Below are 17,715 nucleotides of genomic sequence, written 5' to 3'. Positions count from 1 at the left end.
ATTTGCGGAGGTTGGTGTTGTGGTCCTGCTGGTCATGGCCGCAGATGGTGACGTTATCCAGATACAGGAAAGTTGCACGTAAGCCGTACCGGTCAACCATTCGGTCCATCTCTCGCTGGAAGACCGAGACCCCGTTCGTGACACCGAAGGGAACCTTTAAAAAGTGATAGAGCCGCCCATCTGCTTCGAAGGCAGTGTACTGGCGGTCACCATTACGGAGTGGTAGCTGGTGGTAGGCAGACTTGAGATCCACCGTGGAGAAAACCTTGTATTGCACGATCCTGTTCACCAGGTCGGCTATACGGGGGAGAGGGTACGCATCCAGCTGCGTAAACCTGTTGATGGTCTGACTGTATTCAATGACCATCCTATGTTTCTCCCCGGTCTTTACCACCACTACTGGAGCTCTCCAGGGACTGTTGCTCGCTTCGATGACCCCTTCCCTCAGCAGCCTCTGGACCTCCAACCTGATAAAGGTCCGGTCCTGGGCACTGTACCGTCTGCTCCTGGTGGCGACGGGTTTGCAATCCGGGGTGAGGTTCGCAAACAGGGAAGGCAGGTCAACCTTAAGGGTTGCGAGGCCGCAGACAGTAAGGGGGGGGTAGAGGGCTGCTGAATTTAAAAGTCAGGCTTTGCAGATGGCACTGGAAATCCAGCCCAAGGAGGGTGACCACGCAGAGGTGCGGCAGGACGTACAGGCGGAAATTGTGGAATTCCCTGCCTTGGACAGTGAGGTTCGCTAGGCAGAACCCCTTTATCTCCACCGAGTGTGACCTGGAGGCCAGGGAGATCCTTTGATTTGCGGGCTGGGTGACAAGAGAACAGCGTCTTACCGTGTCAGGGTGAACAAAGCTTTCCATGCTCCCAGAGTCAATCAGGCACAAAGTCTCGTGGCCGTTGATGGAGATCGTCGTTGTAGCTTTCGCAAGCGTCCGGGGCCGACTCTGGTCCAGAGTCACCGAGGCCAGCTGAAGTAATGGAGAGTTCTGGTCGGGCAGCATGTAGTCGGCTGTGCTGGGGCCTGGGGCCCCATCCAAGATGGCGTCACCCATGGGTCGCACATGGTGTCCGGGGATGAAGAAGATGGCGGTGGCGAGGGACGGCGCCCACCCGTCCAGCGTGGTGGCCAGGGGGCAAATTGGCCGCGCCCGCAGGTCGCACGTGGCCTTAGGATAGGGGGGTGGCGGTGAGCGCTGGGCGATCGGGGCCTGAAAGGGGGATTGCCGATAGTCGCTGGAGACCGCGGCCACGGCACAGGCCTGGCAGACCCCACATAATGGCCCTTCTTGCTGCACCTTTTGCAGGTGGCGGTGCGGGCCGGGCAGCGCAGGCGGGGATGATTCGCCTGTCCGCATAAGAAACAGCGGTGTCCGGCGGCATTAGCGGGCTGTCTCGCCACGCAGGCTTGCGGGGTCAGGGGGAAGGTTGGAGGGGCTGCCACTACGGGGTGCCACGCAGCCCAGGAGGCCGCCGCGCGATCGGGAGCAAAGGACAGTGCGTTTTTATAGGCAACATCCATTGACCCTGCCAGGACCCGTGCCTCTGCAAGTCCCAGAGTGTCCATTTCTAGGAGCCTTCGGCGGATATCGGGGGAGGTCATACCTGCCACAAAAGCATCCTGATCAAAAGTTCCATGTGCTCGTTCCCCGAAACTGGCGAGCAGCCACAGTTTCGGCCCAGCACCAGCAGTCCCGGTAGAAGTCTTCCAACGTTTCCTCGGGGCTTTGCCTCCTAGTCGCCAGGTGGTGATGAGCGTAGACCTGGTTCACAGGGCAGATATAATGTCCTTCTAGCAGCTCGATCGCGGCAGCATAATTCGCCGCCTCCTCGATAGGAGGGTAGATCCCAGGGCTGACCCGTGAGCGTAGGAGATGCATCTTTTGCCCTTCCGTGGGGGTGCCGGCGGCCGTGTCAAGATAGCCCTTAAAGCACGCCAGCCAATGTTTGAAAATAGCAGCAGAGTTGTCCGCGTGGGGGCTGAGCTGAAGGCACTCCAGTTTGATACGGAGATCCATCCTTTCAACTGAAGTTGCAGCAGATTAAATTGATGCGCAATCAATTACTCTCAAGACAAAGTGATTCATATCTGAAGGCTTTAATTTCCTAGAACTCTTCCCCAGCAGCTTCGATACAGAAAGTGAAGGCTGCTGGGACGGCACCGGTTCTTATACTCCGCCTCTCAGGGCGGAGCTATGTACATCAGCCAATGGTAGACTCCTGGGTCTAACCAATGGTCATCCACCTCTCAGGTACCGCAATACCTGGTACTACCACATACACATTCTGGGAGAACACATCAGGATATTGGTCACCTCTGCTTGGGAGAGAGATCACAGATTGGGGGGTGCACAATGTGAGGTGGAGCTCAGGAGCAGAAAACTGACCCTGAAATGTAAAGACACTGGGCGGGATTCTCCACTCCCGCGCCAAAGTGCCCACGCCGTCGTGAATTCCGTTGAGGTTCACGATGGCGCGAAACGGCCCCTATCCCGACTGATTCAGGGCCCAATAATGGGCTAGAAGCGGGGCCGCGTCATCTACACGCGTCACCGCGTAAAGGCGGCGCCGTATACATGATGCGGCCGGCGCCGCATAACTGGCATGCGCGGTTGCCGTCCTCTCCGAGTCCGCCAAGAAAATGGCTGACGGATCTTGCGGGGCTGCGGAAGGAAGGAGGTCCTCCTTCAGAGAGGACGGCCCGACGATCGGTGGGCACCGATCGCGGGCCACCCCACATTTGAGGTACCCCCCGGTGCAGGATCCCCCCTCGCCCCCCCGCAGGCCGCCCACCCAGCGTTCCCGCGCTGTTCCCAACGGCAGCGACCAGGTGTGGACGGCGCCGGGGGGAACCCGCCGTTTTGGGCTGGCCGCTCGGCCCATCCGGGCCTGAGAATAGCAGGGGTGCCGGAGAATCGCCATTTTGGGTGTCTCGGGCGATTCTCCCGCCTGCGGCCCACGGAACTCGACAGGGCCGTTCCCGCCGCTTGGGAGAATCACGGCAGCGTGACGGACCGGCGTCGCGGGAAATTTTGGCGGCCGACCGGCGCGGGAGTGGAGAATCGCGCCCAGAAACTGTGGTCGAAGGGACGTGGAAACGTTTTTTAACAGGGTTGGGTGGAGGTGGGGGCACTGACGGGCAAGTTCACTGTGTAGGGGATGAGGCAACACCTGATAGTCTGAAAGGGACCGAGGCAATGTGGATCCCCACCTCCCTCCCACCACTAACCTGTCAGGGCTTCCTCCTCCCCTCAATACAGCTGGACTCGGCTCCCTCCCAGGACCTAAAGTCCAATCGTACGCCCATACTCCTAGACAACTGTTCTATCTGATGCCAGGACTGTCCTAGACTCCTGTTTCCAGAGCTCAGGACCCTATCCCAGTCCCATTGGATCTCCAGGAAGCCACTTCCTCTCCTCCCTCTCAACCACTCCACCCTCATCTTGCCCCATCCATCTCCCTCCCTACTCACCTTTACTCCCTCACACTCTTCCTCCTTCAACCCAGTCCCCCTCTGACCCGCCACCCACCCCAAAGCTCTCCCCACATCCCTCAATTAGATTCCAGTCTGTAATTCACTTCCAGTGTATGTTATTCTAGATATAAATCCCCTGAACCCTTCGATTAGATTGCAGTCTGTAACTCACTCCCGGGTATCTGTTATTCTATATATGAACCATCCTAAACCCTCAACTGGATTCCAGTCTGTAAATACTCCCGGGTAACTGTATTTTATATATAAACCACAAGGAATTCCTAAATTCCAGTCTGTAACTCAATCCCAGGTATCTGTTATTCTATATATAAAACACCCAACACCCCTCCCCCCACTCAATTAGATCCCAGTCTTTAATTCACTCCAGGGTCGCTCTTATATGTATTTAAACCTCTCCAAACCCCTTAATTAGATCCCAATTTGTAATTCACTCCTGGGGCGAAATTCTCCGGAAACGGCGCGATGTCCGCCGACTGGCGCCCAAAACGGCGCCAATCAGACGGGTATCGCGCCGCCCCAAAGGTGCGGAATGCTCCGCATCTTTGGGGGCCGAGCCCCAACATTGAGGGGCAGAGGAATTTCCGCCCCGTCAGCTGGCGGAAACGGCCTTTGGTGCCCCGCCAGCTGACGCGGAAATGACATCTCGGGGCGGCGCATGCGCGGGAGCGTCAGCGGCCGCTGACAGTTTCCCACGCATGCGCAGTGGAGGGAGTCTCTTCCGCCTCCGCCATGGTGGAGACCGTGATGGAGGCGGAAGGGAAAGAGTGCCCCCACGGCACAGGCCCGCCCGCGGATCGGTGGGCCCCGATCGCGGGCCAGGCCACCGTGGGGGCACCCCCCGGTGCCAGATCGCCCCGCGCCCCCCCCCCCCCGGACCCCGGAGCCCGCCCACGCCGTCTGGTCCCGCCGGTAAGGTAGGTGATTTAATTTACGCCGGCGGGACAGGCAATTTATCGGCGGGACTTTGTCCCATCCGGGCCGGAGAATCGAGCGGGGGGGCCCGCCAACCGGCGCGGCACGATTCCCGCCCCCGCCGAATCTCTGGTGCCGGAGACTTCGGCAACCGGCGGGGGCGGGATTCACGCCAGCCCCCGGCGATTCTCCGACCCGGCGGGGGGTCGGAGAATGTCGCCCCTGGTATCTGTTATTCTATGTATAAACCATTCCGAACCCCTCGATTAGATTCCAGTATGTAACTCACTCCCGGGTGACTGTATTTTATATGTAAACCACACGGGATCCCTCAATTAGATTCCAGTCCATAACTCACTCTTGGGTATCTCTCATTCTATATATAAACCACTCGAACCCCTCAATTAGATTATATTATTTTATATATAAACCACCCAAACCCCTTGATTAGATTCTTTTATTTTAAATATAAAGTACCCCATATCCCTTGATTAGATTCCAGTCCGTAACTCACACCTTGGGCGAAATTCTCCCCCAACGGCGGGATGCCCGCCGACTGGCGCCAAAGCCGGCGCAAATCAGACGGGCATCGCGCCGGCAAAAAGGTGCGGAAGTCTCCGCATCTTTGGCGGCCTAGCCCCAACATTGAGGGGCTAGGCCGACGCCGGAGGGATTTCCGCCCCGCCAGCTGGCGGAAATGGCGTTTGTTGCCCCGCCAGCTGGCGCGGAAATGCGGCGCATGCGCGGGAGCGTCAGCAGCCGCTGTCAGTTTCCCAGCGCATGCGCGGGAGCGTCAGCGGCCGCCGAAAGTTTCCCGGCGCATGCGCGGGAGCGTCAGCGGCCGCCGAAAGTTTCCCGCGCATGCGCAGTGGGGAGAGTCTCTTCCGCCTCCGCCATGGTGGAGGCCGTAGCGGAGGCGGAAGGGAAAGAGTGCCCCCACGGCACAGGCCCGCCCGCGGATCGGTGGGCCCCGATCGCGGACCAGGCCACCGTGGGGGCACCCCCCGGGGTCAGATCGCCCCGCGCCCCCCCCCAGGACCCCGGAGCCCGCCCACGCTGCCTGGTCCCGCCGGTAAATACCAGGTTTGATTTACGTCGGCGGGACAGGCAATTCCTGGGCGGGACTTCGGCCCATCCGGGCCGGAGAATCCAGCGGGGGGTCCCGCCAACCGGCGCGGCTGGATTCCCGCCCCCGCCCAATCTCCGGGAGCGGAGACTTCGGCGGGGGCGGGGGCGGGATTCACGGCGGCCAACGGCCATTCTCCGACCCGGCGGGGGGTCGGAGAATGACGCCCCTTGTTATTTGTAATTCTATATATGAACCAATCTGAACCCCTCGATTAGTTTCCAGTCTGAAACTCACTCCCAGGTATCTGTCATTCTATATATAAACCACACAAACCCCTCAATTAGATTCCAGTCTGTAACTCACTCCCGGGTATCTGTCATTCTATATATAAACCACCCAAACCCCTCAATTAGATCCCAATCTGTAACTCCCAATTATCTGTTATTCTATATATAAACCACCCCAAACCCCTCAATTCGATTCCAGTCTGTAACTCATTCCTGGAAACGAGGTGGGTTGTAGGGGTTGGAGGAGGTTGCAGAGTTAGGGAGGGCTGGAAGGACTGGTGGAGATGATAGAGATAAGGAGGGTTGTCGGAGCTGGATGAGATTACGGAGACAGGGGGCTGTATAGGGATGGAGGAGTTTACAAATATAGGGAGGGTTGTAGGGCTGGAGGAGGTTACAACAATACGGATGATTGTCGGGGCTGGAGGAAGTTACAAAGATAAGAAGGATGTAGGGACTGGAGTAGGTTACAGAAAAAGGATGGTTGCACAGGCTGGAGGAAATTACAGAGATAGGGAATGTTGTAGGTGCTGCAGGAGATTGGCAGAGGGAAGGGGTGGGTGGCATGGTAGCACAAGTTGGTAGCACTGTGGCTTCTCAGCGCCAGGGTCCCAGGTTCGATTCCCCACTGGGTCACTGTCTGTGCAGAGTCTGCACGTTCTCCCCGCGTCTGCGTGGGTTTCCTCCGGGTGCTCCGGTTTCCTTCCACAGTCCAGAGACGTGCCGGTAAGGTGGATTGGCCATAATAAATTGCCCTTAGTGACCAAAAAGGTTAGGAGGGGTTATTGGGTTACGGGGATAGGGTGGAAGTGAGGGCTTAAGTGGGTCGGTGCAGACTCGATGGGCCGAATGGCCTCCTTCTGCACTGTATGTTCTATGTTCTATTGGTGAGAAGTGATTTGTAAACAAGGGTGAAAATTTTAAAAAATACATTTTTAATATATTATTTCTCAGTTTTGAATGTTCCTATCAAATCTGAATCTACTGATTTTTCAAGTAGCGCCTCCCTGATTACAACAACTCGCTCTGTAAAATAATTCTCCCCATAGATTCTTGGATTTTACAGCACTGAAAGAGGCCATTCAGCCCGTAGTGTCCACGCCAACCTTCAAGCACCTCTAATCCCATTTTCCAGCACTTGGCCTTTAGCCTTGCATGCTATGGTGTTTCAAATGCCCATCTAAGTACTTCTTAAATGTTGTGAGGATTCCTGTCTCTCCCACCCTTTCAGGCAGTGACTTCCAGATTCCCACCACCCTCTGGGTGAAAAGGATTTTCCTCACATTTCCCATAAATCTCCTGCCCCTTACCTTAAATGGATGCCCCCTGGTTATTGACCCCTCTGCTCATGGAGAAATTACTTCCTATCCACCCTGTCAATGCCCATATAAATTTATACAACTCAATCAGGTCACCCCTCAGCCTTCTCTGCTCTAAGGAAAACAAACCAGCCTTTCCATCTTTTCTTCATAGGTGAAACACTCCAACCAGGCAAAAGCCCAGTGAATCTCCTCTGCACCCTCTCTAGTGCAACCACTTCCTTCCCATAGTGTGGTGACCAGAATTCTGCACAGTGCTCCAGCTGGAGCCTAACCAGCGTTTTATACAGCTCCATCCTCAGACGAAGTGTTGACTCCGGGGCAGGGTTCGCAGAGTTCTGCAACAGCAAAACTGGCACCTGGACCGATTCAGCCACCAGGCTAGCACCAACACCACTTGGAACAGAATTGATTCCAATGAGAAATGGTGCAGGATTCACCGGGTCCGTGATTGACACTCAGGAGGCTGACAAGCTGCAACCACATATATACACTTCACTCCCCACACACACTCATCCCAGCCAACAAGGTGGCAATGGTTGCACTGGCGTGCGCCCCTCTCATTGATGGGTTGGCTGGGCCAGATGGCACCTAAGGGGGTGGCCTGGGGGACACACCCATAAGATCCGTGCCCGAAGTTCACAGAGGGCAGTCAGCGGTATGCACGGTTCCATGGCTGCCTTGAAAGCTGCGGGAATGGTGTTCTGCGTCCGTCCACTCTGACCCACAGCGCACCTCCTGGTCACCCCTCGGTACTCCCCCCGGTCCTGGCAGAAGCCAGCAGAAGAACTGTCGGCAAACTATGGCAATGTTGGACACTTTCCATCGCCCCTCTCTCTCCCTCAGCAGCCACGACACCGGTTTCACGATTTTTAAAAGCACAAGTGAACTTTGCCGTCGGAATTCCTCCCTGTGGAGGGGGAGCATCACGGAGAATACCAGGTCAGGCCCGCTTATGATATGCAAACGCTGTTTACTGTACATGAAGAGTGGAATGCATTGCCGCCGCTGTGGAGGCACCAGAGAATTGGGACTTGGCGTGAAACCAATGCCTGCCGCGATATCGGCGTCACAACCAATCATGTTTACGATCGCCACAGACCTCCCACATTCACGTCCAATGTACACTACAAAAGGCAAGAGACCCAGCACCAATCCCTTCAGAACACCACTGGACACAGGCTTCCAGTCACAAAAACAACCTTCGACAATCATCCTCTGACTCCTGCCAATAAGTCAATTTTGGATCCAATTTGCCAAATTGCCCTAGATCCCATGGGCTCTTAGCTTCTTGACCAGTCTCCCATGAGGGACCTTGTCAAAAGCCTGACTGAAATCCATGTAGATTGTATCAATTGATCTATCCTCATCTACACCTCCTGGAAAAATTCAATAAAATTTCTGATGATCTCTCTTTGACAAAGCCATGATTAATCCCTGTGTCCCCAAGTGGAGGTTAATTCGGCCCCTCAGAATTTGTTCTAATAGTTTCACTATCACTGAAGTTAGACTCACTAGCCTGTAATTTTCTGTTTTTTTGTCCCCTACTTCCCTTCTTTAATAATGGTACCACATTAGCTGTCCTGTAGACCTCTGGTACCTCTCCTGTTGCGAGGGAAGATTTGAAAATTATTGTCAGAGCCCCTGTACTCTCCTCCCTTGCCTCCCAAAGCAGCCTGGGATACATCTCATCTGGGCCTGGGGATTTATCTATTTTAAGCCCACTCAGTCCATTAATTCACCTTCCTCTGAATGCTAATTTGTTCAAGTCCATCATAGGTCCCCTACATCATCCTTCCCCATAATGAAGACAGATGCAAAGTACTCATTTAAAACATCCCCTAGGTCTTCTGGCTCTACACACAGATTGCCACATTGGTCCCGAATGGGCCCTACTCTTTCCCTGGTCATTCCCTTCCACTTAATATACTTAGAAAAACACCTTTGGATTTTCCTTTATTTTACCTGCCAGTGTTTTTTCACGGCCTCTTTGCGTTCTCCGAATTAACTTTTTAAGTAACCCCCTGCACTTTCTGTACTCCTCTAGGGCTTCCATTGTTTTGAGTCCTCGTTATCTGCCATAAGCTTCCCTTTTTTCCTAAACCAAACCTGGATGTCCCTTGACATCCAGTGTTCTCTGGACTTGTTGCTCCCACCGTTCACTTTTTCAGGAACATGTCTGCGCTCTCTCTATTTCTTTTCAAATTAATCCCACTGCTCTGTTGATTTTCCTACGAGTAGCTGCTCCCAGTCAACTTTTACCAGATTCTGTCTTATCCTATTAAAATTGGCCTTCCCCCAATTCATAACTTTTATTTCCGGTACATCTTTGTCCCTTTCCATAACATCCTTAAGTCTGATTGAATTATGGTCACTGTCACCAAAATGCTCCCCAGTGAAACTTTCACCACTTGCCTGGCTTCATTCCCAAAAGCAAGGTCCAGCATCACCTTGTGACCCATTTCCACATCATTCGAAATCGTAACGGCCGACATTTCCTCGGAAATGCTTTCAATATAAGGAGTGTAACATCCAGACTTTTCTTTTTCTAATCAGTAGGATTTATTACGACAATGCGTTCAGCTGCAAATTGTCACAATATGTTTCATCACAGGATAGCCCATCTTTTTTGCACATATCCCATTTTCAGATATTTCCCACCATAGACATTAGAATCTCACAGGTTTTCCTCAAATTACATTGACGTTACAGCACAGAAACAGGCCACTTGGCCCATCTGCTCTGTACCGGTGCCTCTGATCCACTCAAACCTTCGCTCACCTACTCTTCACATCACCCTGTAGCCATAACCTTCTGTTCCTTTCTCCCTAATGCAGTTTTTATCCAATTCTTCTCAACTGCATTAATATTATTCATTCTCTTCTTCACACAAATCCCAAGATAATCCCACTGCCCTGCTCATTCCCCATATCCCTCTATCAATTCCAAACTAATCCCGCCAGCTGAATTTTTCCCTATTCCCCTCTATCTTTCCAAACTCATCTGACTGCCGCTCTGACAGTGCTCCACTGCATCACTCCTGGCATTTGGGATATTTGCACTGGACAATGGGGTTTAAGTCTCTAGAGCAGGAGTCAAGCCTACAAACATCTGTCCCAGGATGCCAGTGAGGGTGACTCAGCATATTATACAAATCAACAGTGGCCCATCTGCTGTTATCTAGAGATGAGTTCAGGTATTAATACTGGGACAATTTCATAATTTATCTATGGGCTTCTCCACTCCTCAAGACCAGGGTTCTTCATATACCACCTGACCTCAAGGTAACCCTGTTTCAAAAACCATTTCGCCACACCAAGCCTGATAATACAGCTTACCTGCGACACCAGCAGACACAGTTGGTTGAATCAGAGCCAAAGCAATTGTTACCCCGAGCATGTACATGTCTGTGGGAAAGAGAGACATTCACAGAGTGACTTTCACAACCTCAGGACAGTCCAAAGGGACAGCCAATTAGCACACGGTCAGACTCCACAGAGAGATATGTCAAAATCATAAGATAATTAATTTTACTGATATTGATTTACCATTGACTCCAGGATATTGAGGTAAAATCACACTGCCTGACTTATCAAGCGAGACTTTGAATCCACGTGGCAAGACAGATGGGGGACTTTGTTTAATGTCTCATTTGAATGTCTGCACCTCTGACAATGCAGCGCTCCCTCAGGGTCAACCCTTTGACAGTACAGCGCTCCCGTAGTACTGATCCAATAGTGCAGCGCTTCCTCAGTACTAATACTCTGACAGCTCTGCCTTCAACACCATAATCCCAGCCAAGCTCATATCAAAGCTCCAAAACCTAGGACTTGGCTCCCCACTCTGCAACTGGATCCTCGATTTTCTGACCCACAGACCACAATCAGTAAGAATGAACAACAACACCTCCTCCACAATAGTCCTCAACACCAGGGCCCACAAGGCTGCATACTTAGCCCCCTACTCTACTTCCTGTACACACATGACTGCGTGGCAAAACTTGGTTCCAACTCCATCTACAAGTTTGCTGACGATACGACCATAGTGGGCCGGATCTCGAATAATGACAAGTCAGAATACAGGCGGGAGATAGAGAATCTAGTGGAGTGGTGTAGCGACAACAATCTCTCCCTCAATGCCAGCAAAACTAAGGAGCTGGTCATTGACTTCAGGAAGCAAAGTACTGTACACACCCCTGTCAGCATCAATGGGGCCGAGGTGGAGATGGTTAGCAGTCTCAAATTCCTAGGGGTGCACATCTCCAAAAATCTGTCCTGGTCCACCCACATTGACACTACCACCAAGAAAGCACAACAGTGCCTATACTTCTTCAGGAAACTAAGGAAATTTGGCATATCTACATTAACTCTTACCAACTTTTAGAGATGCACCATAGAAAGCATCCTATCGGGCTGCATCACAGCCTGGTATGGCAACTGCTCGGCCCAGGACCGCAAGAAGCTTCAGAGAGTCGTGAACACCGCCCAATCCATCACATGAACCTGCCTCCCATCCATTGACTCCAGCTACACCTCCCGCTGCCTGGGGAAAGCGGGCAGCATAATCAAAGATCCCTCCCATCCGGCTTACTCACTCTTCCAACTTCTTCCATCAGGCAGGAGATACAGAAGTCTGAGAACACGCACGAACAGACTCAAAAACAGCTTCTTCCCCGCTGTTACCAGACTCCTAAATGACCCTCTTATGGACTGACCTCATTAACTGCACCCTGTATGCTTCATCCGATGCCAGTGTTTATGTAGTTACATTGTATATGTTGTGTTTCCCTATTATGTATTTTCTTTTATTCCCTTTTCTTCCCATGGACTTAATGATCTGTTGAGCTGCTCGCAGAAAAATACTATTCACTGTACCTCGGTACACGTGACAATAAACAAATCCAATCCAATCCAAAATACCTTACGACAGTATGGCACTCCCTGTAGAAGCCAGGTATTTCTAATACACCTAATATAGGTAAAAGATAGCTGTTTAAGCATAAATATTAAGCCCCAGTTTTAAATACCCATTTTAAATTCACTTATAACCTCAGGTCATCTCTGAACATACAGACACAAAAACAGCATGAAACAGCATAATTCCATCTGTGCATTAAAACAGCACAGTTGCAAGACAGTTTGACACTAGACTTGTGCTGTCAGATCAAGGACAGAGCTACACCATAGCAACGCCACAGTAATATGAAGGCACCATTGTTCACAATGCAGATAACAGCTAAGTCAGCAGAAGACCAGTTTTTGCTGGTAAAGATAGTAGCACAGAATCGCATTCCATAACATGCACAAGTATTCAGACATGAAACAATTAAAACTAATGTTGCACATTGAAGATGGACGGCTTGCCGTCAAATCAAATGTGTTTGAGTCTAACCCAAACCAATTAGGATTATATTGGGGTGTGATTAGCTGACTGAAGACAGATATGAAAGGGTATAACTGGAGAAGTTTCGCCCCACTATTTTGGTGTGAGTGTGTTTTTGGTGTTTTAGTTATGTTGGAGTTTAGTTTTAGATTAGCTCTCCCTCTCTCTCTCTTTTTCATATTTCATTTTCAGACTTTGACCTTTTAAAAGTTATTGTCGAGCTGTCTGCCTAAGCAAGAAGATAATGTCTTTGATTCTCTGAAAGCTTCAAATTGTCTACGAATTGCCTTTTAAATGACTATCAAATTGTAATCAATAGAAGACAAATAAAACAATTCTTATTGGCACCTGAGAAGTTTTAACTTAAATTTCTACTGAGTTCCAGTAATCGCAAAGTGCTGCTGGCAACCGAATGGTAGGAATCCTTCAACTCTCAGTACCGACCCTCTGACAATGCATCACTCCCTCAGTGCTAACCCTCAGAGTACAGAACTCATTCAGTACTGATTCTCTGACATTACAGTACTGACCCTCTGACAGTGCAGCGCTCCCTCAGTACTGACCCTCCGACATTGCAGCGCTCCCTCAGTACTGACCCTCCGACATTGCAGCTCTCCCTCAGTACTGACCCTCTGACAGTGCAGCACTCCCTCAGTACTGACCCTCTGACAGTGCAGCACTCCCTCAGTACTGACCCTCTGACATTGCAGCGCTCCCTCAGTACTGACCCTCCGACATTGCAGCTCTCCCTCAGTACTGACCCTCTGACAGTGCAGCACTCCCTCAGTACTGACCCTCTGACAGTGCAGCACTCCCTCAGTACTGACCCTCTGACAGTGCAGCGCTCCCTCAGTACTGACCCTCCGACATTGCAGCTCTCCCTCAGTACTGACCCTCTGACAGTGCAGCACTCCCTCAGTACTGACCCGCCGACAGTGCAGCACTCCATCATACTGAACCACTGACAGTGCAGCACTCCTCAGTACTGACCCTTTGATACTGCAGCTCACCCTCAGTACAGACACACTGACAGTGACCCATTCTCATTACTGATGCTCCGACAGTGCTGCACTCCGGTCAGAACTGACCCTCCAATGACAGCACCAAATCAGAACTGACCCTCCATCAGTGCGGCAATCAATCAGAACTGACCATCCCACATTGTGATGCTCCCTCAGTACTTAACCAATAATTGTGCAGCTCTCCCTCAATGCTGACAATCCAATAGTGCACCACTCTCTCACTACCAACACTCCCAAAGTGCAAACCTCCCTCAGTCCTGACCCTCGGATAGTGCAGCACTCCTTCACTGCTGACCCTCCCTCAGTCCAGTGCCCCCTCGGTGCTGAGCCGCCGAGAGGGCAACCCTCTCTCATTGCTGAACCTTGGACAGTGCAACATTCCGTCAGTACTAACCCTCCAACAGTGCAAAGCTGTCTCAGTACTGACCCTCCGACAGTGCAGCAGTCTCTCAGCTGACCCTCCCTCAGTATGACCCTCTGACAGTGCAGCACTCCCTCCGTACTGACCCACCGTTAATGCAACACTCTCTCAGATGTTATGGGTCAAGGTTTAGAGAATCCCAAAGTGTATCATGGAGTTCACGTGACCCACAACTTTTAATAGATTGTGGAATGGGGAGCACACGGCTCATTCTACAGGTATGGTACAGCAGAAAATGGACCAGTGTTTTTTAAAAATAAAACAATGTTTATTCTATGAACTCAAGTTAATCTTTTTAAAACAAACAGTGAATATCTTAGCAACCAGTAAATCAAATACACCCCCCCAAAGAATACAACACTGTATGCTGTCCTTTTACGCCCAAAAGACTTAACAAACCTTCAAACAGGAACACATTAGGTTTACATTTAATACTGAGACCTTTTTACAATTCTGAGTTTGCCAAGTGATCCATAGATAGTCTTTGGATGGCAGAGATCAACAGCAGAGCAGCTCACTGAAAAACACAGACACACCCAAGCTTTTCTCAAACTGAAACTAAAAAGCAGAAGTAGAGCTCAGCTCCTCCCACACTCTGACATCACTCCAGTAATATGAGCAGCTCCATTTCTTAAAGGTACATTTCTTAAACACCCATTTCTCAAAGGGTACTCTCACGTGACACAGTCCCCACCCTCCTCCAGTCAAAAGCTCCCTCAGGACTGACCCTCCGAGAATGCAACCTTTTCTCAGTACTGACCTCCAACAGTGCAGCACTACCTCAGAACTAACACTGCGCTCCCTCAGCCCTGACCCTCTGCACTACAGCCCAACTTCAGTATTTACCCTTCAACAGTGCAGCACTCTCTCAGTACCGACCCTCCTCTAGTGCAGAGCTCGCTCAGTGCTGACCCTCCCAGAGTGCAGCACAACCTCAGTATTGACCCTCCAACAGTGAAAATCTCCCCCAGAACTGACCCTCCAATAGTGCAGAACTCTCTCAGTATCAATTCTCCTACAGTGCAGACCTTCTCAGTACTGACTCCCCAACAGTGCAGCACTCTCTCAGTAACAACCCTTTGTCAATGCAGGATTCCCTCATTACTGACTCTTCGACAGAGCACCGCTTCCTCAGTAATGACCCTCCGACAATGCAGCACTCTCTCAGTACTGACCCTCTGACAGCGCAGCGCTCCCTCAGTACTGACCCTCTGACAGTGCAGCACTTTATTGGTACTGACCCTCTGACAATCCAGCACTCCCTCAGTACTGACTGACGTGTTGGGTATGCCGGGTTTGCGAGGACTACGTTTACTGCAGCAGTGAGAGAGACAGGCTTCCAACACTTGAAGAAATGCAACTTGATTTTATTGAACTCTTAACTATCATACATACTTGAACTGTGGGTTGACAGTATGCTGACTTGACTGGAGACCTGAGGCTAACCTGACCAGACTATCTTATTACCACATGGTGTATGTTCTAGTTGCTGCTCACGGGCTCTGACTGTCTCAGAGGCTGGATCCCAAGAGAGCGGGAAAACTAGTGCCCACTGGCTTTATAGTGATCGTGTCCTGTCTGGTGATTGGCTGCTGTGTTCTGTGTGTTCACTGGTCATCCTGTGTGTCAATCACTGCCTGTCTGTGCACCATCATACACTTGTGTGTATATTATGACATCTCCCCCCCTTTTTTTTTCTTAATACAAATGCGTGTGGGCCAATAAATAGTGAGTGTGTGCGTGTACAGGAGCCTGACTATATACAAAGTATGTCAACATATGTCTAGTGCAGATAGAGGGCAGGTAACAAATTAGAACGAAACAATATGTACAGATGTGTAAACGGATCACAAGGTAATGCAACATTCAGTCTATAAATTCAATCTCTGTGGCGGGCGACGAGTTCTGGTTGACCGCTTCAAGGGTGGGTCAGGGGCCGTCTGCACTGGAATAGGCAGAACTGCCTCCAATGCAGATAATGTTGGTTAAAGGACTGGCAGATCGGTGGCCTCGTGGAAAGGTGCGTCCTGAGGAACCAACTTGCGAGGCGGGACATCACGTTCAGGTGGCGGGCGTGGAAGTAGTCACAGTGCCCGCCTATTACGCCGAAGAAAGGAGCCATCATGCATGCGAACGAGGAACGATCTCGGGGCCACTTGCTTAACCACCACAGCCGTGGCAGAACAGCCACCGTCAGGTAGCTGAACACGAACTCGGTCAGCAGGAGCCAGAGCAGGGAGATCTGTGGCGTGGGCGTCGTACGCCGACTTACATTGATCCCAAGACTGTTGCATCCTCTGCAAGACCGGAAAATTGTCAAGGTCCGGGATGTGGATAGCCGTCACCGTCGTCCGTACTGTGCGGTTCATTAGCAGTTGTGCAGGGGACAGGCCAGCGGTCAAAGGAGTCGCCCGATAGGCTAACAGCGCCAGGTTAAAATCCGAACCCGAGTCAGCAGCTTTGCACAACAGTCTTTTAACAATGTGGACCCCCTTCTCAGCCTTCCCATTCGACTGGGGGTGGTGGGGGCTTGAAGTGACGTGCGTGAAATTGTACTGCCGGGCAAAATCCGTCCACTCCTGGCTGAAGAAACAAGGGCCATTATCAGTCATAACTGTAAGTGGAATGCCATGACGGGCAAAAGTCTCTTTGCATGCCTTGATGACTGTTGCTGATGTGAGGTCAGTCAGTCTAACCACCTCGGGGTAGTTGGAAAAGTAGTCCACGAGGAGGGCATAGTCTCGGCCCTTTGCATGAAAGAGGTCAATACCAATTTTGGACCATGGGGAGGACACCAGTTCATGCGGCTGTAGAGTTTCTTTGGGCTGAGCCGGCTGGAACCTTTGGCACTTTGGGCAACTGAGGACCATGTTGGCGATATCCTGACTGATGCCTGGCCAAGATACTGCCTCTCGGGCTCGACGGTGACACTTTTCGACCCCCAGGTGACCCTCATGGATTTGGCCGAGGACCAGCTCTCGCATGCTCAGTGGGATTACTATCCTGTCCAGCTTCAATAATATGCAGTCCACTACCGCTAGATCGTCCTTTATATTATAAAACTGGGGGCACTGCCCCTTTTGCCAACCCTCCGTGAGATGCCGCTCCACCCGCTGGAGTAAAGGATCCCTGGCCGTCTCCTGATTAATTTGCACGACTCTTTCATCAGTGGCCGGAAAGTCGGATGCACAAAACTTCACCTGAGCGTCCATCTGACAGACAAGGTCTGACTGCTCACATGGCGTGGTGATGGATCTAGAGAGTGCGTCGGCCACAATGAGCTCTTTGCCCGGGGTGTAGACCAGGTCGAAATCGTAGCGGCGGAGTTTGAGGAGGATACGTTGTCGCCGTGGTGTCATATCATTGAGGTCTTTTTGGGTGTTGTGAAACAATGGCCTGTGGTTTGTCTCGACCGTGAATTTGGGGAGTCCATACACGTAATCATGGAATTTGTCAATCCCTGTGAGGAGGCCCAGGCATTCTTTTTCAATCTGAGCGTATCGTTGCTCAGTAGGCGTCATGGCTATAGAGGCATATGCGACTGGGGCCCAGGACGAGTATTCGTCCCGCTGGAGGAGTATTGCCCCAATGCCAGCCTGGCTCGTGTCGGTGGAGATCTTCGTCTCCTTGGCGGAGTCGAAAAATGCCAGTACCGGGGCCTTGGTGCGTTTTGCTCTGAGTTCACGCCACTCTTGCCCACTGGAAGTCCGTAGTTTTTTTGACAAGATTGCGGAGAGCTGTGGTGTGTGATGCAAGGTTGGGGATAAACTTCCCAAGGAAATTAACCATCCCTAGGAAGCGGAGAACCAC

At 51.5% G+C, this 17,715-nt stretch overlaps 1 protein-coding gene across 1 annotated transcript in view; it reads right to left on the bottom strand.

The window, feature by feature from the left end:
- The window catches only part of LOC140386528 (CD276 antigen homolog), a 105,728-nt gene that overhangs the window by 75,854 nt on the left and 12,159 nt on the right, over nt 1–17,715 (bottom strand). Inside the window, exon 2 of the mRNA XM_072468936.1 lies at nt 10,419–10,487. Coding sequence (XP_072325037.1) covers nt 10,419–10,487 — 69 coding nt within the window. The remainder of the gene's footprint in view (nt 1–10,418; nt 10,488–17,715) is intronic.

The sequence above is a fragment of the Scyliorhinus torazame genome, chromosome 12 (genome assembly GCF_047496885.1).
Source record: "Scyliorhinus torazame isolate Kashiwa2021f chromosome 12, sScyTor2.1, whole genome shotgun sequence".
Lineage (NCBI taxonomy): Eukaryota > Metazoa > Chordata > Chondrichthyes > Carcharhiniformes > Scyliorhinidae > Scyliorhinus > Scyliorhinus torazame.
The sequence above is the reverse complement of the archived record's forward strand: the minus strand, read 5'-3'. Positions and strand labels throughout refer to the sequence as shown.